Below are 26,132 nucleotides of genomic sequence, written 5' to 3' on the forward strand. Positions count from 1 at the left end.
AAAAAAATACACAAATTAATTAATTTGAATTAAAAAAACAAAACTTAGAGACTATTTAAAATTATTTATTTAACTAGGGATTTGAAGTTACTGATAATTAAATTTATGTCTCTAAGGTAAGATGTGTTTCGGCATTTTGTGCTTATACATACGTTTAAGTTGCCTTGTTAAGTCACAGTAACATCATATAAATTAACTTAAATCAATGTTAAAGATTTTTTTATTCTAAGTCTTAGAAAAATGACTCGAAATAAAGATAACGGCATTCAAAGAAGCCGTTCATGATTTGTTAAATTTATAAATTATAAATAACTATATATTTATTATGTATGTAAGTTATATCGTAAACTTATGTTCAAGATATTTATTAAAATATATAAATAAAGTATTTGATATTTATCAAAAATGATACAACCAATTTTTGAAAAGATTAATTATTTATTTAATTCATAGTAAATTTCGATGACAATAATAGTTATGGTGAATCTATAGTAATATAGGGCAAAAGTAAAAATTAACCAAATTTATTAAAAAAATTCTTATATCACATAAAGGTGTAAATAGTTTTGTTTTATAATGGCGTTAAAATTATAATTGCCAACTTTACAAGAATAAGAAAAAATGTGTGGTTTAATTTAATTCATTATGGATGAATAAAAATAAAATTTCTTCATTAATCATGAAGAAATTTTATCTCCTGTTTTTTTCATCAGTTAATTCACGTAAATTTTTCAAAAAATTAAAACAGATTTTTTAGAAAAAATAGCATTATTAATAAACTTTAAATCAAAACTTATACAATTTACAAAACTATTCTTAACATTCATATATAATTTCAATTAATACACTTTTTATTTTTGGATAGAAGTAAATATTCACCAATTTATTTTTTCCTTCAAAGTATTAGGCATGAATTATTTATTTAATAAATACAATATATCAAAAAATGTTTCTTCTCAGAATTGAACTATTTATCTATACATAAAATATCTGCGTTTATTTTTAATAACCAATATATTATTCATTTACGTATGTACTACCACTTTTGCTTCCTGTTTATTCGCTTACGAAACCTGAAAGCAAAACGCGATGGGAGACAGGTAGAGGATGATCTCAAATCACCAGTGGACAGTATGGACCATTGACGTGGTGTCGGGTCCCTTTGATATTTTATTTTTATTTTCAACGTCAAAAATAATATTTTCACGTTCACAATGTGTTTTTCAATTAGCGTTTAAAATGAAAGCTCCATGCCTTCCGAATTCCTCAACCGATTCTAGAAAATATATTTTATTCAGATTTTTTTAACAACCAAAGGTCACTTTTATCACGTATATGTCAGACCGCATAACTTTATTATATAACAATATTTTTTACTTATCCACAAACGTCTTAATTAATTTACATCAACGAATTCAACTTTAAGTCGAATTAGAAAAACAACAGGTGTAAATTGTATCTCAATTATCTTTTATCTTAGTTGTTTATTATGATAAATTAATTATTATTAACTTATTATTTGATATAGTGAAACAATGACGATGTTGTATCAGATTTAAGACGACAGGCAGCCGTTTTAGGTTAATATGGAAACATGAAACCACGAAGGGTTCTTCTTTGAATACCGCATGCCATACTGTAGGGATCTCAAAACATAATTATACCTTATGGTAACGTCTGCTTTAATATAAAAAATATTATTGAAAAATATATATTTTAAGATACGTATAAACCTTTTTATCCGAGACATTAACATTTAAAATTAATTTTATACATATTTATAAATATATATATAAGAAATAAACCAACATTCGCATACATCTCGTATCGAATATCCCTTTTAAAAAAAGTGAAAATTATAACCAAAATTGAAATCTGATATCCAATACCTATATCTACGTTGGTAGTGGCTTCTGAATCTTTAACTTCTTATATTACATTTTTTGCGTATATTTTATGTTTTACGTAACTTATAATGTGTTAGTAGTATTTTGATAATGGATCAAAATTAATGTGAATATTTGTTTGTATGTTAAATTGTGTTTGTTATCAAAGTATTACGTTTCCACATTGAAGATTGTATCTCGCATCCTGAAATAAGATTGGAATCTGACTCTTCAGACGTGAATGGCGTGCTAATTGTTTCAAACAATCCGACGAACAAGTTTTTAATTTATACAGTGTGTTCTTTGATTTTCATAAAGGTACATAATATTTTGTATTGAGTATAAAATAAATAATAATGTCAATAGTAAACATATAAATTTACGTTATCCAAATAAATCAAACAAAACCCCGACTTTTAAAGAAATATCGAGTTAAAGGCACATATAACGTAAATCCGTGGCTTTTAAATATTTGATTCTAATTTTTTCATATTTGGTAGATACTTATGTATATAAGTTCGTGAACTGGTTCTTTTTCTTATTCTGTTTGCAATCAAATCATCTCATTCGTGTTGATACAAATGATGAATGAACGAAAAAAGTCTTCGATTTTTTCTCCATTATCACGTGTGCGATAAGATCAATGAAACTCGCATTTTTCATACAGAGCTTTCTTGCGTTGCGACGGGAGTAAAAAAGCTCCGATGAGATCAGAAAGACGCCGAATAGGATCAAAGAAACCGACGAATCTGATCTCAATGGAAGGCAACAAGTAGCCAGCAACAAATGGCCGATTGAACACATACCGAACGTGATTAATACAAAATACAATATTTTTATTTTCTAAATTGCATTTAATAGTGTGCTTATGAATGTGGTACCGTAATATATCATACATAGGCATATAACATTATATTGATAAAATGTAAATTTAAAAATGGTAATATATAATAAAATAAATTAATTCAATAATTTATTCGTCACCACTCACTTTGAAGGAACTCTAAAACAATCAACGATCCAATAACAAAAGTCCAACTTTGTTGGGTAAACTTTCTTTTCTCAAGAAAGATTGGTAATTCAGCATTGGAGTATCGTTAATATATAATAGTATTTTCTATAGATTTAAAATTAAATGTTAAATTAAAATAAATATTTATAAAGACGTTTAGTGAAAGAGATAGAAGATTTAATTTTCATGAATAATCTAGGTGCAAACATATTATAGTTTCACTATAGATAATAAAAATATTTTTAGAAAATCATTATTAAATAATGTCCTATATATGTTTCTATCATCATATATACGTTTTTTAAATACAAATATAAATATTCAGTCGTGCTTTGATCATTGATACTTAATATTATATTAAATCTGTGTTGGTGCACATCTTGATTCCATATTGCAATATTTTTAAAAATAATTGGGCCTAAAAATTTAGTACCTAAAAAAGTTTAAAGTTTATAGAAAATTCCATGTTATATAAATTTATTCAAAAAAATTGCCAACTACTGCCACAAAAAACAGTAGTGAAGTGGTAAGTGATTTATTAGACATCCGTAAATAGCAAAGATGGTTTAAAAAAATTGCAGAGTTCTGGCAGAAAGGTGAATCATTAAAATAATAAAAAATACCCATTTAGATGTGATTTTTCAGTTTCATTAAAAACAATATTTATATCGGAATTACCTAATACTATCATTATTTTATTTTATTTTTAAATAAACATTACACTTATTATAAATAAGTAATATTATTGATCCGTAAATAAATAAACATGTATTTTTCATTTTGAGTTTTTTATATTTGATTGCAAAAAAATTACTGTTACTTTTTGTGTGTCAGCTTAAAAAAGATATTGTAGATACTTTTAAATGCCTTAAAATGATTTATTAATTAATATATAGTAAAAAAATTATAGTTAAATTTAATTAGGTATATAAAAATAGCAAAATTTCTTTACAAAAATATGCTGAGAAATAATTGGCCAAATGCTTTTGCAGTACATTGATCATACGATTCAATAGAGCCGGAACGTGATTGGACGCGATGCCTCGAATCAATTAAACAAAACACATTCGAGATAACTCTCGAAGATAGTCGAGAGCCATGCGGTGGTCCAGAGAGAGATGCTGCGGTCATCTTTGACTATACAAACTGTCGTGTGGTTCAAACAAAAAATACCGTTCGATCCTGCGACCGACATCATGTCACATTTTTTTCTTCCAACATTTTTTAACACCATATTAAATTAATAAAAATTAATATAAATTTAATTTAAAGTGTTAAACTCCAATAAATCGCATAACCAACCAACCAAATATCCATTAACCCATAGCCCTCCTCACGGGCGGCAATATCAACAATATATTGTTAATATTTGAGATTGAAAAAACATTATGTTGTAAGACGGCCGGATGATGGATGACCGCTCCATTGGAGATCCACGTTTTTTTTATACATTTCTCACGTGCGTTCGGTTCATTCTCTCTTCTATCACTCGACCTTTTTATTATTCTTTAAAAAAATTGGATCCTTTCGTCATTAGAGCGGTACTTGTGCCGAAAGCGCTCTGCCGTGTGATTATTATGAAATATCATCCAATTAGTTCCGTGGCTTACCGGCGACCTCGTCGTTTCCAGATTGTTCTTATGTAGTCTGTTGACAGTAAAGGTTTCTATGGAATTTTGCGATGCGGTCAACTGATGTCGCTAATGTTAACAATGAATTGTTAATTAGCATTAAACCGCATGCCATGTCAGCCTAGGTGAGCTCGACGATGAATTATCTCGGACAAATAAGCATGCCATAGCGCTGCGCTTTGACACGTAAGTGGTTTGACCGATTGCTATCGGATTCTGCAGTGTTTTACATATTTAAACTAAACATAGAAAACGTTAATAAACTACAAAATAATAACTGAACTATGTATTCTTTAAAATGCTTAATACAAAGTCCTAGCAATATACCCAAAATAATAATAAAAGTTTTAAGCATAAAGTTGAAAAATGTGTTTAAATAATAAACTCAAACAGTATGGACACATTTGCTAGGTGAGCCATTCAATATACTAATATAGATCTACTACTCAAAAGTATCGAACCTCTTGTACTCGAATGCCTTCAGTGCCTTAACAGTTCGAACTATTTGGTGATCTTTATGGCCTTTCGCTTAGTATTGACTATTAAGAAAACTGAGCGTTTAGATCTTTAATACGGCTTCGAGAAGTTCTGATTTGCTTCCCGATTTAATTTTGAAGGGTTGCGAAGTCGGTCTTGCTAGTCCGTATTTTGATCTGATTCTCAAGCCGTTATCATTTTATTATCTTTGAAAATGCACAAAAGTTCTATATATAAAAAGGTGACGAATCATACATAAATTACTATAGACCAATCGCAGTGCTGTCAGCTCCTGCTAAATAAATCGAAATACTTATCCATAGATATTTCTTCAATCAACAGCATGGACTTCGTCTCACCCGTTCCGCTGGTAATAATCTTCCTTCTATCACCAAAACCGGATTTTGAGATGGCCTTCGACAAGGTTTGTCATGGATTATTAGTAAAAAAAATCAGATGATTTAACTCGGTTATTTAAGCGATTGCAAAGAGCTCATAGATAGATCGTAGATTTTCGAAAGAATATTTCAACCCTCAGCTCTTTACGTCATTTATTAATGACATAAATACAGCAGTTATAAATTCAAGCTTAGATGCATCTATTGCAAACTCTTTCTATCTACAAATTTATTTAGAATCTCTATGGAAATGGGCTTCCGTTAACCGTCTGACGTCAGCGCTCGAGAACGCTTCCCTTACATGAAACATTCAGTTTCTTAACGAGCTTGTTTTTGGCAAGTAATTGGAACAATATATGTGGAAAGGTACATGTATGTTTAATGTGTAAGTCAGTATCATTTTAAAAAAATGTTCTGTATATAAATATTCAATATTTTTACTTTATTTTTAGATATGTTTTTAGAACTAACAATTTTAATCATAATATGCGGCCTTTATTCTTAATTTTGCTCACTTATAATTTTATTTTTTAATTTAAATACAATATTTTTAACCCAAAAATTCAGCTACATTGCATCTATCAAATATATATTTTTTACTCTTTTTAATTTATTAATCGATACCCTAATTCAACAACTCAAACATTACAACTATTTGAGCATAAATAATTAGTTATATTATATTTATCATTAAGGATAAAAGAGCTTTACATAATACGTAAATAGTATATATTCTACATATGGCATATTATCTTGTAAAATTAATAATGCTGATTTTCCTTGAAAAATAAGTTTGAAATCCAATTATTACTGGAGAAAAACGCTTCTCAGTATAATTTAAAGTTTATTTCCCGTATGTTTCGTCTGTGTTTAAAATCAGCACTCAAAAAAAAAAAAAAAATATTCTACTACAATTAAGTTACAGTCGATATCCTGAAAAAATTTAACCAAAAATCATTTTTGATGCGCTTTTATTCAAATAAGGAACATTCATTTGTCTCCAAAATATATTATTAACATATTAACAAATTTTCATTTATAATTTATGGTGGAAGACACATTGGCTAAATATATAGCACTTTCCATCTAGGAAATTGCCCCATGGAAACTAGGATGAAAAATATTGTGAGTTCTGATTTGAAAATTATATCTTATCGATCTCTAAGACACATACACACACATATATATATTAAATTTGCTTCGTATTTTGATATTTTTCAATAAAAACATATGCTCTATATTAATTCTTATTTTTATTTAAAACTGTTTCTTATTCAAGTGATAAAAAATTAAAAGTAAAAATGTTTTTATATATATTGCTTTTATCTTAGTATAATTTTTTCTTGTATTTTTTTTAACAGAATTTTAATTATTATTTATCACCATAAACGTTTTAGAACAAACTATAGCTTTTTTATTTTTCATTAGGTCAAGTTAGGTTTCGTTAATTCGTTTGGGTAATGTTTGGTTTTGAACAGCAATGGACGTCTCGCAATTGTTAAATTAAGTTTCATGCATTTTAGAGCAACATATAATTTCACTTGCGCCTATAGCTTAAATTATATTTTCACTAGTAGCAATATATATCAATATATATATATATATATATATATATATATATATATATATATATATATATTGACTGAAACAGAGAAATTAAATTTATACTAGTAAAAATATAGGTTCACTGAAAAATACAAATTCACTGTAGCATATATACCCAGTATATTTATATATGTATAAATTCATTCTTATTTTTATAATCCACATTTTAAGAATGTCTGATTTCTTACCTTATATATTTTTATTATTATTAAATCCAAATATAAAAACAATTAATCGAAACAGATTTAAAACGCCTATTAAAAATTAACATAATTACAGATATATAAATAAATATATTTTTTAATTAAACGCCACATTATATACGGCACGTTTTAACAACCTTATTACGATAACACACCGTAATGCGTTAATAATCCTTCCAGCAAAATATTCATTATTCATAAATACAAGAAAAATGCAAATATGCACTTAATAATGTCAACGCTCGTGTCGCATGCGATAAGACTCATTTTCATGCTATGCGAATCATTTGCGTAATAACTCATATCTGGCGACAAGCATTTGCCTCAGATTATATAATAATAATTAATAATATCAAAATATATTAGATAATAAAAAAAAATCATCATCATAAGGTATCATGTCTCGACAGGAAATTAGTGATTAGAGAGTATATAGGTGGAATAAACACTTTTTTTGATCAGCGCCACCTGCTGAGTTTGGGATATCGTCGAAGTTTACATCTATATCCATTTCATGGTCTATTATGGGAGCATTTTTAAAAATATCACTTACTTAATCTTGGATGAACGCGTTTCTCATATACACATAAAAAAATGATCAAATAATAATTTTTAACTATGAAAAATGATTACTTATATAAAAAAAATGACAATTTATAGTACATGTAATAAATGCTTAATATGAATTTTAATGAGCTGCTTAGCATTTTTAGCTTAACTATAGATTAGTACAATTTATGGCATATGGTATGACGCCCAATGTTTTTTTCAATATTTAAAGCAGAGTAAAATTATAATTCTTTGTCGATTGATTCAGCGGAAACCAGATTGAAAATGTCCGAGCTGTTTTTTTCTTGTGTACAGTAGAAGTTCCTTTATTATAACAAGATTAATTTATTTTTTAATTTGGGCTAGATATTTATTATTTTGTACATAGGTCACATCAAAAAATGCGCTGTACATATTTTGCGGTAATAAATAAAAAAAATCTGCAATCCCCTTTTTAGAAAACCAATTTAGGCAATCTCTAATAATATGATTTTACTAGAGTAAATGCTATATATATATATATATATATATATATATATATATATATATATATATATATATATATATATATATATATATTTATTTTTTAACTGTGTTGCGACTACTTGTATAATATTATCATAAATGTATTTATAGTCCAACTTATTTTTAGATGTATAATATTTTTGTTTTCATGTTCAATAACTTCCTACAAGTTATTGATCACCACTGTAAAGTTGTCTCAGTAAATATCTCTCTCAAAAATATTTCTAATATACATAAAATCTCTTAATTGTAAGCAAATAACTACTTATTATATACTTTATATTATTTAATTAAATTATGTATTGAAATAACGAACCAAAAAAATGCTACAAAATCATTGCACACGTAGTACGATCGAAATAATCGCAGGGAATAAAAACGAATACGTCGAAGAAAAAAAAGAATTTTTGATAATCTTAAGCTTAATAAGTTGCAACAATTGCACAGCAGAGCTTTTTATAAAAAAATATTATAACCCGCAGCAACGGTATACCAGAAGAACTTCTTAAGTACAGCGTTGATAGCTTCCTGAACATTATCCATAATATAATAATAAAAATATAGAAAAAGTAAAAAAATATTCCTGATATTGATTCTGGACTTCAATTATTATAAACATGCTAACAAACATATGTTAAAAATTGTTGAAAATAAGCAATATTATCTATTATTTACAGGGTGTTTTTCGAGACCCATATATATGTTTTCAATTCGGATTGATTTAAAGCAGGAGTTAAGCTTTTTATTTCAATCAAAGCCGGATGATTTAAAATAATTTTCTAAATGCATATATGTTTTGTAATAGGGGTTGAATAATAGTAAAGAATATACCATTTCTTAATCATTTTTAAATCTCTGATATCTTTCTGTGCGAATTATAAAGCTTTCACTATAAAAAAGAATGGCAATCGCTTTTTCGCTTGAAACAATGTTTGTATTATAGAACGAATACAATTATACTTATAAATAATTGTATTACGTAAACCTTATGTATTTGATCAGATTATCGTGAGTATCCGGTTAATTAGGAATCACTGTAAGTGCTTCGGATATATAAATTTTCAAAATACCTAATTAGTGTATGAGTATTCTTCGACCATTATTATGCCGATTGGTTATGTAACGTTAGCTTTGTTCTGTTTAATATTTTTATTTATCATAGTAGAAATGAAGGTTTTGTGCTTTATATTATTTTTTGCAAAGTACATCATCAGAAAATCCAGGTGGCAAAATCTCAATGTGGCAGCGGCCGCTACTTGCCCGCGGGGAGTCAATTGGAATCGTGCCACCCGCTGTATACATTTATTATGATTAAACTTAATAAATAATATGCATATTTTTACATGATAGATTACTATTTGGTTGTTTTTGAATATAATACGAAATATTACTAAAAATAATTACAATGTATAGAAAGTTTTCCACAAATAATAATATAATACTTGACTCAAAAGGGTTTAGATGTCTCATACATTGATTTATATGGTCTCATTTTTTAATTATTGTTGTTCTTAATGAAATATTAAATACATATTTTTATGTTAAAAATAACAGATAGTATAACTTAATTAAGTAAAGTTATTTAGTATCATATTTTATATTATTTTATTTTTTACAAATTACGTAATAAACTTTAAATTGAATATTTTTTTCATTATAAAAAAATAACCAGTGTCAAATTTTAAGCAAAGAGTTTTATATTTCAATTTCCAGCATTCTCAGTTTTTTGCAGTTATACCATAGCTTTTCATTTGTGTATAAACTATGATCTTGATATTAAAATATAATATATGAAATTAAAATAAAAGTAAACCTCATTTTATTAATTGTTCGAATCACTGTTATATTACATAAATTGTACATAGTCTGTTTATTTTTCAATATTTATGAAATTTACTAATATCGTAAATAATTCTTTAGTGCGTAGTTCTGCTTAGCCACTCGCAAAATTGCCACACAGGCGCACATATTTGTATATTTACATTTTTCCGATTTACCCACTACTGTTATCTGTCAAAAGACGTCTCTCTATCAAAAGGTCCGAGAACCGAGACCACCCTTGAGTTTTGGATTTTCAAGAAAAACAGGGTCACTGGCACCGCCGTCGCATTGTCGACCCTTTTTTGTCTCAAGGGCCAAAAGCGCTACCAGGATTATAGGCCTCCACTCGAAGCCACTCAGGCAATTGTCTGGCAGATATGCCAATGTTAGAAGACGATACTGGATTATTGTGAATAATTCGAAAAACATGGTAAAAAAACGGTTTAGTGACGCTATTTAATCTCTTTGTTTGCGCCTGTGTTTGTATTGTTATTGTTTTTAAAACGCACCTTTAGCTTCTAAGCTTATAAGAATAGATACTTTAGGTAAATTAGAAAAACACCAAATTCTCAAATGTGCAAAAAAGCGATAAATATCCATTTAATCCATTGTTAGGAAAACAAAATTTGAACTCTTAGTTTCAGAAAGTATTATATAATGCAAACTAAAATGAAGTACTTATAATAAAAAACAAAAAAAACATTTTTGAATTATTTACTAATATTGTATAATATATTTTTATTTATTTACTTCTTTTATTTTTACAAATATATTAAGAGTTGATCTAATTAAAGTGTTATTATTAACTCTAAATTTTAATGATCTGCTATCATTTATTATATTGTTAAATAATATTTTCGCGCTTATTAAATATTTAAAATTAAACAAATGCTTTCAAATTTGATATTTCTCAATAAAATAATCCGAATAGAATATTTAAACTATTAATTAAAATTGTAACATCCCTTAAATGCAATATTTACTATACAACTTAAAATTAAACCATTTTAAACAAATTGCAAATTTTATCGAACCAGTCACAATCTCCTATGCGTTAACGTCTCAAATTACTTTTGTAAAAGTAGAGTAAGAGACACTTTCTTCTAAATTTTTATAGAACCCAATCTAATACACAACTTTGACTTAAAACATTTGCGATTTTTCGCAAATTGTAAATTTAATCGATCCAGCTAAAACCCCCTAGACTCAAGCTAACGTCCTTAATACCTTTCGTGAAAGTAGAGTTAAAGAAACACTTTCTTTTAACTTTTTATACAACCCAATCTAAAACAACACTTTGCATTAAAACATTTGCAATTTTTTGCAAATTGCGAATTTTATCGATCCAGTTAAAACCTCCTATGCTCAAGTTAATGTCTCAATAAACTTTTGTAAAAGTAGATTTAGATATAAACTTTCTTTTACCTTTTTATAGAACCCAATCTAATACACAACTTTGCATTAAAACATTTGCCATTTTGTACAAATTGCGAATTTTATCGATCCAGTTAAAACCTCCTAGGCAAAAGTTAACGTCTCATATAACTTCCGAAAAATTGAATTAAGATATACACTTTTTTCTAACTTTGTGTAGAACTCAATCTAATACACAACTTTGCATTAAAATATTTGTCATTTTGTATAAATTGCAAATTTTATCGATCCAGTTAAAACCTTCTAGGTAGAAGTTAACGTCTCAAATAACTACCGAAAAATTAAATTGAGATAAGCACCTTCCTTAAAATTTTTATAGAACTCAAACTAATAAACAACTTTGCATCAAAACATTTGCAATTTTTCGCAAACTGCGAATTTTATCGCTCCAGTTAGAAACTCCTAGGTAGAAGTTAACGTCTCAAATAACTTTCGTAAAAGTAGAGTTAGAGAAACACTTTCTTTTAACTTTTTATAAAACCCAATCTATTACACAACTTTGCATCAAAACATTTGCAATTTTTCGCAAACTGCGAATTTTATCGCTCCAGTTAAAAACTCCTAGGCAGAAGTTAACGTCTCAAATAACTTTCGTAAAAGTAGAGTTAGAGAAACACTTTTTTTAACTTTTTATAGAACTTATTCTAATACACAACTTTGCATCAAAACATTTACAATTTTTCGCAAACTGCGAATTTTATCGATCCAGTTAAAAACTCCTAGGCAATAGTTAACGTCTCAAATAACTTTCGTGAAAGTAGAGTTAGAGAAACACTTTCTTTAAACTTTTTATAGAACCCAATCTAATACACAACCTTGCATCAAAACATTTGCAATTTTTCGCAAACTGCGAATTTTATCGATCCAGTTAAAAACTCCTAGGCAGAAGTTAACGTCTCAAATAACTTTCGTAAAAGTAGAGTTAGAGAAACACTTTTATTTAACTTTTTATAAAACCCAATCTATTACACAGCTTTGCATTAAAACATTTGCCATTTTATACAAATTGCGAATTTTATCGATCTAGTTAAAAACTCCTAGGCAGAAGTTAACGTCTCAAATAACTCTCGTAAAAGTAGAGTTAGAGAAACACTTTCTTTTAACTTTTTATAAAACCCAATCTATTACACAACTTTGCATTAAAACATTTGCCATTTTATACAAATTGCGAATTTTATCGATCCAGTTAAAAACTCCTAGGCAGAAGTTAACGTCCCAAATAACTATCGTAAAAGTAGAGTTAGAGAAACACTTTAATTTAACTTTTTATTGAACCCAATCTAATACACAACTTTGCATCAAAACATTTGCAATTTTTCGCAAACTACGAATTTTATCGATCCAGTTAAAAACTCCTAGGCAGAAGTTAACGTCTCAAATAACTATCGTGAAAGTAGAGTTAGAGAAACACTTTTTTTTAACTTTTAATAGAACTTAATCTAATACACAACTTTGCATCAAAACATTTGCAATTTTTCGCAAACTACGAATTTTATCGATCCAGTTAAAAACTCCTAGGCAGAAGTTAAGTCTCAAATAACTTTCGTAAAAGTAGAGTTAGAGAAACACTTTTGGTAAACTTTTTATAGAACCTAATCTAATACACAACTTTGCATCAAAACATTTGCAATTTTTCGTAAACCGCGAATTTTATCGCTCCAGTTAAAAACTCCTAGGCAGAAGTTAACGTATCAAATAACTTTTGTAAAAGTAGAGTTAGAAAAACACTTACTTTAAACTTTTTATAGAACCAAATCTAATACACAACCTTGCAATAAAACATTTGCAATTTTTCGCAGACTGCAAATTTTATCGATCCAGTTAAAAACTCCTAGGCAAAGATTAACGTCTCAAATAACTTTCGTAAAAGTAGAGTTAGAGAAACACTTTTATTTAACTTTTTATAGAACCCAATCTATTACACAACTTTGCATCAAAACATTTGCAATTTTTCGTAAACTGCGAATTTTATCGCTCCAGTTAAAAACTCCTAGGCAGAAGTTAACGTATCAAATAACTTTTGTAAAAGTAGGGTTAGAAAAACACTTACTTTAAACTTTTTATATAACCGAATCTAATACACAACCTTGCATTAAAACATTTGCAATTTTTTGCAGACTGCAAATTTTATCCATCCAGTCAAAAACTCCTAGGCAGAAGTTAACGTATCAAATAACTTTTGTAAAAGTAGAGTTAGAGAAACTTTTTTTTTAACTTTTAATAGAACCTAATCTAATACACATCTTTGCATTAAAACATTTGCAATTTTTCGCAAACTGCGAATTTTATCGCTCCAGTTAAAAACTCCTAGGCAGAAGTTAACGTCTCAAATAACTTTCGTAAAAGTAGAGTTAGAGAAACACTTTCGTTTAACTTTTTATAGAACCGAATCTAATACACAACTTTGCATTAAAACATTTGCAATTTTTCGCAAACTGCGAATTTTATCGCTCCAGTTAAAAACTCCTAGGCAGAAGTTAACGTATCAAATAACTTTTGTAAAAGTAGAGTTAGAGAAACTTTTTTTTTTAACTTTTAATAGAACCTAATCTAATACACATCTTTGCATTAAAACATTTGCAATTTTTCGTAAACTGCGAATTTTATCGATTCAGTTAGAACCTCCTAGGCAGAAGTTAACGTCTCAAATAAGTTCCGAAAAATTGAATTGAAATATATACTTTCCTTTAACCTTTTATTGAACTCAATCTAATAAACAACTTTGCAATAAAACATTTTCTATTTTATACAAATTGCGAATTTTATCGATCCAGTCAAATTCTCCTATGTTCAAGTTAACATTGCAAATAAAAAAATAATGACTGATTTCAATTTGTGTAGTATTTTTATTTATAAATATTTTTCTACGTATCTAGTAATTAAGTATTTAATTATTGGTGTAGTTTGGGTACTTATAATTTTTTTTTTATTAATAATGATTTTCCAATATTAAATTTAATGTGTAATTTATTATTATAATTACCCAAATATTAATAATAAAACTTAATGTAAAATTTATTTTATACTAAACTGTTGCTGAAAGCTTTTAATCAACCGCCTTTCCTTTTTTATCAATTAATTTATCTACAACCTGAACAATAATTATTTTTTTAATATGGTATTGGCATGTAATGAAAATCCCATTTAATGCCTCTGTATATTTATAATCACAAAATCTAATTTATTTTATATAATTATAATTTTATTAATTATACATAGTCGTATTTTAGGTCTGAATAGTCCGTAAGACTTAGTCCTAGACTGGCAACCCAAAGGTTGCGAGTTTGAACCACTGCAGCATTATCGATTTTTTATATATAAAAATCACATCTAATGATTTATTAAATGCATAATAATTTTTAATTAAATATTTTTATGGAGGTTACCTGACACTTTATACTTTCTTGTAAATAATCATTATGTCTGATTGACTTTTCCAGTTAATACAGATTTACGCAAATGGATTTAAATTGCATCGAAAAATAACAAAAATATTTTTGTTTTGGTTCAAATATAAATAATATTAATCATTAAAACAAATGAATTCGAATTAGTATGTTATGTAAATTTTATTCTGAATAAATTTACAAGCGTTTGAAAGATTGTAAACGTTTGAAAATATCTCCTTCGAGAATTTGTGTATTTTAAAAATATGTGTATGATGGGTAAGATTGCTTTTTATTTAAATTTAAAGTTATTTTTAACAATGGAACCCTACAATTATACATCACTAACATAATTTGTGTTTATTATTATTTTCTAATTACTAGATTAAACATAATTGATAAGGCTATTATTTACTTATTGTATTTTACATTTAATAACGAAAGCTGAAACTAGTTACGTAATTTAGTTATTTAAATTATACCACAAAATATGGAAATAATTGTATCGATCGGGTAATTGTTTTGATAAATTTACTTATTAAATTTTACATTTAATAACAAAAGCTTGTTTGGTAATTTAGTTAACTAAATGGTAAAAGAAATCTTGGGATAATTGTTATGATAAAATCTACATCCACTAAATATTTAAAAAAATTTACTTGAATGGACAACTAAACGTTAAATGCGGTAATTTTTTATTATTAACATTACTTTAAATTACTTAAAACATCTTTGAAAAATTACTTATTTATTTACATTAGTATAGATAAGTGATTTAGCATATTGAGTTTCTGGTAGGTTATTATAACTTTCTAGAGAAACACACTGTACGAGTAATGTTTTCGAGAAATAAAATGTAGAGAAATCAGAAATAGCAGAGTTTGTACATAGAAAAAAAATTTACAATTAGTAAAAAGCTTATCCATACTTAATCTTAATTTGTCCCCAAATCTAACATACTGAGTTATATATTAATTTATTATCACCGGTTCAGGTTAGAGCATTGCAGTGAAAAAACACCAGTAAGTACTCTCACACCCTCACACACGAGCACATAGACAATTTCGACTTATCAGATTACCATCGAGCCGTATCAGTTGTTCTCAACAATTAAATTCCGCGGCTAGCGAACCGTAAAATGTGGCTACCGGTTCTTAGCGTCGGACAGCAGTAGTTGCGCATATATCCACCGATTGAAACGTCTCGTATATGTGGCGATGAACTCCGGTTCCAAGAAAACCATGCCGTGTTTCCAGATTAGAGGTCTAATGATAGAGGTCTAATGTGTCACATTTTTGTGCCAAGCACTCGTCACTGCGTGACAGACACCCCTCCGACTTCTACGTCTGATTCTCGGTGCGTTGTTCATGAATAAATTTATCCCGCACAATAGGAATTGTGTGTGAGATGGATGTTGGAAAAAAATATATATGGGAGAGTAAGGTTGAATATGGAATTCGTAATCGAGGTATGCGATCATCTGGCACCTGATCCAAATGATTTTCGGTAATCTCGAAAGGTTGAAACGTGCTTTATGAAGCACATTTATTATACATATATGTTGTGTGTATTCAATAGATAAATCATAGTAATTACTGTATTTAAGATAAAGGACTACTAAAATATTTACTGTTATAGCTATTGTTCTTGAGCGTAAAATTTAATAAGTAAACAATAGCCTGGTCAATTATTTTTAATTTAATTACAAAGAAAATATCACGCACTAAGCTATATAGTTAATGAAATTTTTAAGTCTCCTAATGTGAGACTCATATTTTTAAATTAATATAAAATTTATTATTTTTACATACTTAATCTTAATATAAATTGTATTAAATATATATGTTTGATAAATATGTCTTAAATTATTAATAATCTGTGGAACTGTCTGAGAAAAACTTTATTGGAATTTTCCAGTGGAATCAAACAACCAAACTCCAAACAGTGATTTTTTCAAGATTAAGTGAAACATTTGCATGATTTTAAATACCATTAGTAATGAACGTATATACGTATCGTGTGCTTTAAAACTAATAGTAGGGACGTAAACCCAAACTTGGCATCTATTTCTCAATTATGAATAATGATGAAATGGCTAGCTCTTAAACTGACTGTGTTAACGAAAATATAGTATAGGTTTATAATTGTATAATTTTGTATATGTGTTATATTTATTTTTCATTCTCTCTTCTTTTTTAAATTTGTAAAAGGTTAATTTTTATGAGGTATTTTTTCATAAATTTAATTATAGTTACAGTTTTTATTATTATTATTCTTTTATTATATAACTTTTACAATTGTAAGCAATGTAAACGATTATGAAACAGTATTGTGCATTTAATGTTATTATGCTTTAGTACATATGTATATTTTTTTAAATAAACTTTTACAAAAAAATGTTTTTGGAATTATACATGGATATTAAGGGGTTGAATTTCGCTACTATAATTTTTTACTCACATTTATTGTACAATCCTTAAAACGTGTTTTATGCGGTGCAAAAAGCGCGTAATTTTAATTTTAAACCAGTATCTACTATATATTTTTGTCGGTATCTAGACAACATGAATTCTTATGTGTACTAACTTGGTGGTGGTTTGTCTTGATAAACATTCTATTTTAGTTTTAATGAGATACATTTAAACTTATTTTTTGTTGGATAGTCCAGTTGGAACCATACAGTATTTAAAGTGATTTACTGGAATATTTTATATGGTTCACAGTTTTATTTGGTGCTTAACCCTTAAAAGTCCTAAAGCATGTAAGTCATTCACAAACATTTTACCACTTTAGTTCTAAAGCATCTATGTCGTTCACAAAATAGCTTATACGTATTTTCTCAAGCTTTTTTAAATAACTTGATGATCAATTTTTCAGTATTTTATATTTTATCTCCAAGCCATGAAAGCGTATAAATATTTTTGGTCCTAATAGAGATTGATAAATCTGTTACTTTCTTTAAATATCAAAATTACTTTCTCGATAAGAAAAACAATATAGTTTTGCTATAGTAATTTTAAATAATTATCAAGGGTCATATGATTAAACTTTGAGGATCTTGTTTAATTCTTCTTCAATAATTCTATAAAAAAATGCATTCCATTCAATCACGTTAGCACCAAAACTCAACCGGTATGTATCACTGTCACACACCACAAGGGTCACGGGAGATTTTTGATTCTTGCCTCGACCTCGAGCAACGACCATCACCAGGGCCGGCCCTAGGTTATTTGGCGCCCCAGGCAAAAATTTAATTTGCGCCCCCTCCCCTATTAATACTTGATGAGCGCAAAAATATAATTAAAATTATATAAATAATATATTATATTTGACAACATGCTCTTTTTTACGATTGTGGGTATTAAAGAATTTATAATTTATTTTTTGTTGTGACTTTTTACGTGTAAAATAATTTAAAGAGTACACAGTAGTGTATAAAAACTAATATCAGATTATATTTCTTAACAATATTGTTTGATAATTTTAAGTGAATATTGCGCCTTTATTTGGTATCACGGCGCCCCACAAAATCTAGCGCCCCAGGCGATCGCCTGTACTGCCTGCCCCTCGGGCCGGCCCTGACCATCACCACAGTAGGAGATTATGCCGTTTAGTTTTGGCCAGCATCACGATAACAATCACATGCGTCTTACTCAAGACGTAGTCTTCGGCTCCCTGCTGGCGCAGCGAATCGGCCACAGTACCCATCAGCTCGGTGTCTCGTCTAACTGACAGGTAAGCTACCTGTCAACCTGCATACTAAAAAATACCATCACATAACCCACGAATGGATAAAAAAAAATCAAAATTATGCCAATTATAAAAATCTGCTTCCGAATATCATTTCATTGATCGGCCCTGAATATTATTTGCGTGGGTACTAAATATACTTAGATATATTTCAAAGCCGGGCGCCTTCGTCTGCCTTGAAGGTAGACAAAATGCCGACGATGGTCAGCCTTTTGAATAAACTTCGAATAAAGAAACAGTGTTCTATTGAACCTTTGATTTGGACCGACACACTTGCGAGGCGAACGAAAACTTTAACCGCCGCTACTGCCTACGCTGTTTGATTTAGGTGCGCAGTATCGCCGTTGTTACGTTTACCAATTGAATATTCTCGGGACTTTTTAGAACTGGGACACTGACTTTGGTAAATCTCAAAAATTCTTAGATTTTTTTTGTAATTTCAGTCATTTGTATAATTCTTTGATTTAATTTTCATAAAAAATAATATTTTGATTTTAGCGCATTTATTTCATATTATCGAAAAATTTAAAAATACAATGTTACGAAACATTGTCAATGCTCATTGGTATATTTGCGATAGAGACATACATCGTGACCTACATATGCCGCCAGTGAAATAAATTTTGCTGCTAAACATTAAACGAGGCTCCAACAGCACGTCAACATCGAGGCAGCAAGCTTCTCAATGTAGACAACTTTAAAATACGGCTGAAGAAGACTAAACCCTTCGAACTGGTGTAATTATCATTACTGGAAATCATTTACTATCAATGATTGAGTAGTTTAGAACCAAAAACTTTTGGTAGCCAATGAGTGATAATAATAAATTAATAAATATATAGTAAAATGTTGATCATAAAGACCAAAATATTAGTGAAAGTTGGAAAATTTGGAAATATACATATGAAAAAACTGTATGTATGTAATATACAATATTATTACAGTATATATCTTTGTAAATGAAAAATATTTCTATAACGATTTTGGTCAATATTTATGCTATATTACATACTTAATTTATTTAAAGTTCTTATATGAAATATTATTATAATTCTGACTAGAATATTTATTGCGTGTTTAATTAAGTAACTTTTAATCACATTATACTTAACCTCCGATTTTGTACAAAATAGCAATATCTTATTGTATGGTAATATAAAATTTACATAAAAAACCTGGCTCTTGTTTTATTTTATAACGAAAAAATCGTAGCTACAGATTTAATAATATAAACATTCATCCTTGCGTTCTTAATTTTTTGTTGACCGAAAAAGTCAAAACAAAATATTTGCTAATCGTAGTTCCTAGAGTCGGCCATAAAACTTGTATTGTCTAACATTATTTTCGCATTATTTATAGAAAATCACTATCCATTTTCAACTACCTGCTCTGAAAGCAGCTGTGAATTAAGCATAAATAAATTGCTACATGTTTTCAAAATTACAGTGGTTATAAATAATTTAAAAATATGCATATGTATGAAATTAAATTTAATAAGAAACACTTAATCTAAGAATTCTTTTGTAGGATCTATGAAAAAAGCAAAATCAGATTTTTAAAAATAAAAATACTTTTTTATTTTTACTAATTAATTATGATTTATGCCATTTAACTATTTTATTAAAAAGTAATTAATTACTTTAGCAGATATTTCGTAGAAAATCTGTAATACTTAAATGTAAACTTTTTAAGCATTGTAAATAAATATTAGCTTCTTTCTATAAATATGTTCTTTAAAAAATATACGTAAATTTCAATTTGGCTTAAAATCTACGATTTTCAAAGATATAATAAAATATATCCAAGAATTCAAAACGAAAATTCCCCAAACAGTTTTTATAAGCCCACATCAGTTCCTTTTTAGAAAATTTCATTGTGCCTCATTGTTTTCTTTAACAAAAATGGCAGTTTAGAAACAACTCAAAAAGCTTCAAAATGAACCCTCTGATTATTGGCAATTTATGATTTTTCACATTCCATATCCTTATATTTTTATATATAAGTAAAATGACAATTTATGAAAAACTTACAAGAAATAATAACATTAAATATAAATATTCATAAATTTACCCTTTAAGCGGTACCGCCGTACATGTACGGTGGTCGATCCTTCACTGTTTTTAGGTATCTCAGATAGTTATATATTTACATATGTAACTAAAAAATAATAAATAAAAAATATCATATTTATATAATGTTTTTTAATTTGATTTAATGTTAAATGATATCTATAGAAAATTACACCAATAAATTAAAAAGTACGAAATATTTTTTTATAAATAATATTTATAGCCTTTGAATTGATGTAAATATTTCACAAAAACTGAATAATAAATAAAAAATATGTAAAATAAATTGAAACTCATTATGAATGATTAATTCTTTATAGTCCCTGAGTACAATTTTGGAAAAAAAATGGAAGGGTTGGACTTTAATACATAATAATATAAATTTATATCATGTGTGACGTATTACACGTGTAAATACACAAAATAATTAGAAAACCAAACAACTTTAATTATATATATTATTAAAAAACAATTTAACTTGATAAATTTAATTAAAAAGTAAACGACAGTTTCAAGTTTATTTTTAAGTTAATTTTAAAAGTGTTGTTAAATGCAGCGAGAAAGAAGAAAATATCATTTAGCGATTTGTATTAGTACAAACAATTTTTTTTTAAGATATTTGATTGCATTATAAGTTTCGCATCGTCAGCTATGCTGTATACTTAACGTTAATAAAATAAATGTGTTTTTAACATTAGTGGAACTAAATATAATGATAGATAAATAAATTAAACAATTACCCATAATTAAAAATACAAACAATGGGTAATTAATTAACGACAAACAATTTGGCACACTTAATTACTTACCAATGACACTATATAAAAGTAACCATTGCACAATTTTAATTTAGTAGTGTATATAAATTAAATATATTTACACACATAAACTGTTCATTATGAATTTGGTAAATTTATTTTATAATATGAAATTTAAATATATATTTATTTTAATTTATTTTTTTAGACTGTGATCGTAACTGCGACTATGTATTTTGGTTCACCAAATCCTAAGTGAGAATTTAATTTTTTACACATTTTAAGATTTAGTAAATTTGCAATAAATATATTTTTTTTTGATTTTAGAATATTGAACGATCGATCAAACGACTTGATCCATAATTTTGAACAAGCAGACAATATATTTAAAATGGAAAATGTCATACTTGAGAAAAAAAATATCGATAGTCTGTTCAATGCAAAAGATGGTGATAAATTGTATCAAACATTGATGATAAAGACAGTTAAAGTCGATGATGGTGATATTAATTTATATGATGAAGAATTTGATAAAAATAATAAGGAGATTATAATGAAAATAACTAACGAATACATGGATGGCTTTCCTACATTATTGGCGAAAGAAAATAATAATGAATTTACAAATCCTAAGTTTCATAAAAAGATCATCAAAAAACGTTCAGTGAAAGTACCTCTGTTGGAAGACGTCGACGATCAAGAGCCGCCTGTGGAAAAAGAAAACTTTGGCGGTGGTCTATTGTCATGGTTACATTCCATTCCAATAATAGGACGATATTTTTCAGATGGAAACTCTGCAGGTAAATACGGAATTAGGATAATCGGAGGTATATCGTCGTTTCGCTTTACGCCCGTGAAATTCAATTTGAGATCAGGAAACTCAGCAAGCTCTGGCGGCGGAGTTTTGGATATTTTCCAATAGCTCTACTAAGAAAGGTTCTGAACTAAATGAAGTAATTTTCTGTCGATAAAATTATAAAAGATTAAATACAATTTTATTTATCAATATATGAAATTAAATAATAAAACTTTTTATGTAAATAACAATATATTCAAAAATATAAAATATTTCTTTCATTTTAAAAAAAACTGGAAGACAATTACAAGGAAGAGTATATTACCAATAAAATATTTTTTCATTAGAAAACATATCAAAATAATATCAATTATACAATCTAAATATCTCCCAAACCTATTACCAATGTTAGTATAATTATATTTAAACTCTAATCGGTACTTTAATTTATTTTAAAATAAATTTTATTCATTTGTTTATATATTTTATTTATTTAAATGCAATTATATTTTTATTGAAAATAAACGTATTTACTATCTCGTACCGAAACATCAGCCATACAATTCCTGCAAGAAGTGTTTTATTGTAATTTGTTGCAATTCATGAAAGAACGAACGTCAGCGAGTGAGCATTGGTTAAAACAGTGAATATGAATAACTCTCTGCTACGAATCTACTTAATAATGTTATTTATAATCGTATATAAATAAATAAAATCAATAAATATTTTTTTAGAATAAATTTGACCCACGATAACAGGAAAGTACGCTCTAATTTTATATAAGCTGCCCTTTCTATAGTTGCACATTTTAATATATAGAAACACTATAATACCCATAATAAATGGCACAATATTGCAATATTACATAATACTGAATCAATATTATAAAATAATAATAAAAAATCTCAAAATGCAATAATCACATTAAAAATGAAACCTAAAAGGTGTCTTGAAACCCAAAATAGATTTTCTCTTCGAATCCCTCTTCAATTTTGGCGATGGAGAGTTTTCCTTGTTAGATTTGCCTTTTTTGCTATAATCTAATAACGAATCTTCTTTTTTTACCGGTAGACTAAACTTAGGAGTGTTCGCGGTTGTGGACCCGAACATACCTTTAGAACGTGTCACACGTACATTGCTACTACAAACGCTCAACTCATTTGGAAAGACTTTCTTCGGAGAGTTTGGTTTGTTACTGATCGATAAAAACGGCATTGATTTTCTGTTATCTCTCACTTTCTTCATAGGTTGATAGCTAGAAACGCTAGCTCCGCTACTCTCCGAATATATGTTCGATTGAGAATCTAACCCAGGTGAAAAATACTTTGTTCTTCTTGTCTTTCTCTTAGTAGTGAACCCTTGTACTGTGCTATCAAGATTAGATTCAGTTTTTTGTCTAATATTAGACAAATTACTTTGTAACTGTCTTATTTCTTCCATTTTCTCTCTCTTCTTATTCGTCAAAGCTTCTAGATCCAAATACATAAACTTAGTAATTCTATCGGCAATATTTTCCGGCTTTTGAGGTAGTTTTATAGGAACTTCGTAAGATTGATTATTGTTCTCGTTATCAAAGAACGTAAACACGTTACTAGATACATCATCGTATTCAGCAAAAGGATTATTTCTAGATGTGAAATGTACTTTTTTACGGGCCATACTACAAATGCTCGAAGGACGTGGAAGCAATTCGGCCGATAATTTCGACGACGTGAAAATAATACTGCCATCTCCCGGATCGGCCGATAGAGAACTATCCATATCTTCGTAATTCATACTGATTTTCTTTCTGCAGCGACCCTTGCTGTTGCTACATCTACGTGTCCTTGGCTTAGGTTTGATCGATTCGATATCCTTGCATTCAAAATATGGTTCTGTGTTTATTTTTTCGACCTGAGGCAATACTTTTTCATTCATAACCGTCTGCAGTGTAATACCTGGAGTATTACTTTTTATACTTTTACTTACATTCGCATGTAACGGAGTGCTTTGATCTTCATATGTTATTTTGGATCTGATTTCGTCAAACAGTTTCTGCTTTTTCATCTCTCTCTCTTTCACCTCGACTGCTCGTTCGCGTTCTCGAAGCGTTTTCAATCTATCGAACCAAACCTTATTGAGAGCATCTTCGCTTACTTCCTGCGGTTCTTTACAAAGATCTAAGCGACTCCTCCATTTGTCAACGTCATCTGATATCTTTCGTGGAACGTATCCGGGCAGATTTAAATCCAAAGCGAGCAAATTCGGTGATAAATCCGGTTCTGACATACTACGGCGTGATTTTGAATGTATTGTTCTAATAGAACTGTTTGATACGAAAGACTTTATAGCAGGAATCGAAAGTTTTGATCTATTAGATTCGTCCGATTCGAAAGCACTATCGTTCGTAGGTGCCGATACTTCTAATTTGAGCGGTTCAGTGAACATTTCTTTAGATCCATCAAGATGGCTTAATACCGTCGGATGATATAATATCACTTCACAGCTGATTTTACATTTAGATGTATCGCAATGTAGCAAATCGTTAACCATTTTTTTCAATTCGTCTGAACACTCAAATGAGACTATTGAGTCTTCCGTATATTCAGTCAAAGCACACATTTCGTATAATGCCTTGCCAAACTTGCAAATATCGTTTTGACATTCCTTCTGAGAGTTAGCTGAACGCGGAACGAACGGATCTACGATGACTTCTCCTTCAGGATTGATGAATATGCGAGTAGAATCAAAACGCTTATGCCAATGAAGCGATCGGATGGAACGCAGTCGGTCACACACAGCAGTAACTTGATGTAAGACTCTCCATATGAAGTTCTCTCTGAAGCTGAATCCTCCATCGTGACAGCGTTGCCTCAATTGTGATAAAGTAGGATGTATTGTGTGCGCAGTGACGGTGTATAACGTACCGGAGGCTTCGTGGAACCTTGGCCGCTTCGGGATCTTCAAATGGGGGCTCTCGAGGCTATTTAGACGTTCGACTTCAACGCGAAGCTGTTGGACACTCTTGCCTGACCATTTGGTGGCTCTCCAGACGAAGGTAGGGGCGTCGTCTCCGGCGCCCGCTCGTTTCACTGTGTATAGGGCTTCGCCCTTGGCCCCCTGCCCCGCCGACAGTACTTCATAGTTCGCCAGCGGGGCACCGCCCTCGTTCAAACTCGAATCACTCTCGTCGCCAGACATCGTTATTTTGAATACATCACGACCGTTACAGTGTTGCTATATAACAAAATATATTTGACAGATTACCCGTCCAATAAGATAAATATATGAATAATTAAATTTAAATCCTAATAATAATTTTAATAAATTGTGGCAAAATAAAAAAATATAAAGACTTGCAAAAATGCCCCAAAAAGATAATAAATTTGCACCCCGTAATTATTTTCAATAAATTTCGTATTTGGATTATTTAAAAAAAAAATTCAAAATGTCAAAAAATGTCTTACTTAAAATGACTAATAAATATCAAAATTGCAATTTCCAAACATTTATGATGTATGAGAAATGTAAACCAGCATTGTGGTTTAACAAAGATAAAAATTTATTAAAAAGCGTATGTTGAATTCATTGTTTTACCCTGAAATGTATGCGAAAATGCATAATGATGCAAATATGAATCAACTGTATTCTTAGCTAATAAATTAAACATTTTTTTTCTCTAATTTAAATTATTAATAGGAATCAAAAAGAAAACTTGTCTTTGTAAAATAGAAAAGCGTATTATTATTAATGTAAAATAGAAATAATATTTTGACGGACGGATGGTGACGGGTGGCTATTACACACAGATTGAGCCGCTGCAGTAGTATTTTATTAAAATGTATATAATGTT

At 28.5% G+C, this 26,132-nt stretch overlaps 1 protein-coding gene across 1 annotated transcript; it reads right to left on the reverse strand.

The window, feature by feature from the left end:
- Positions 1-23,040: 23,040 nt before the first annotated feature.
- LOC148236893 (uncharacterized) lies at positions 23,041-25,519 on the reverse strand. The gene has a single exon (XM_088182277.1). It carries the CDS (start codon positions 25,478-25,480, stop codon positions 23,225-23,227), a length of 2,256 nt encoding a protein of 751 aa, XP_088038403.1. The 5' UTR covers positions 25,481-25,519; the 3' UTR covers positions 23,041-23,224.
- Positions 25,520-26,132: the final 613 nt, after the last annotated feature.

This window comes from Plectrocnemia conspersa, unplaced genomic scaffold, assembly GCF_051122295.1.
Source record: "Plectrocnemia conspersa isolate PC_06_02 unplaced genomic scaffold, ASM5112229v1 ptg000003l, whole genome shotgun sequence".
NCBI lineage: Eukaryota > Metazoa > Arthropoda > Insecta > Trichoptera > Polycentropodidae > Plectrocnemia > Plectrocnemia conspersa.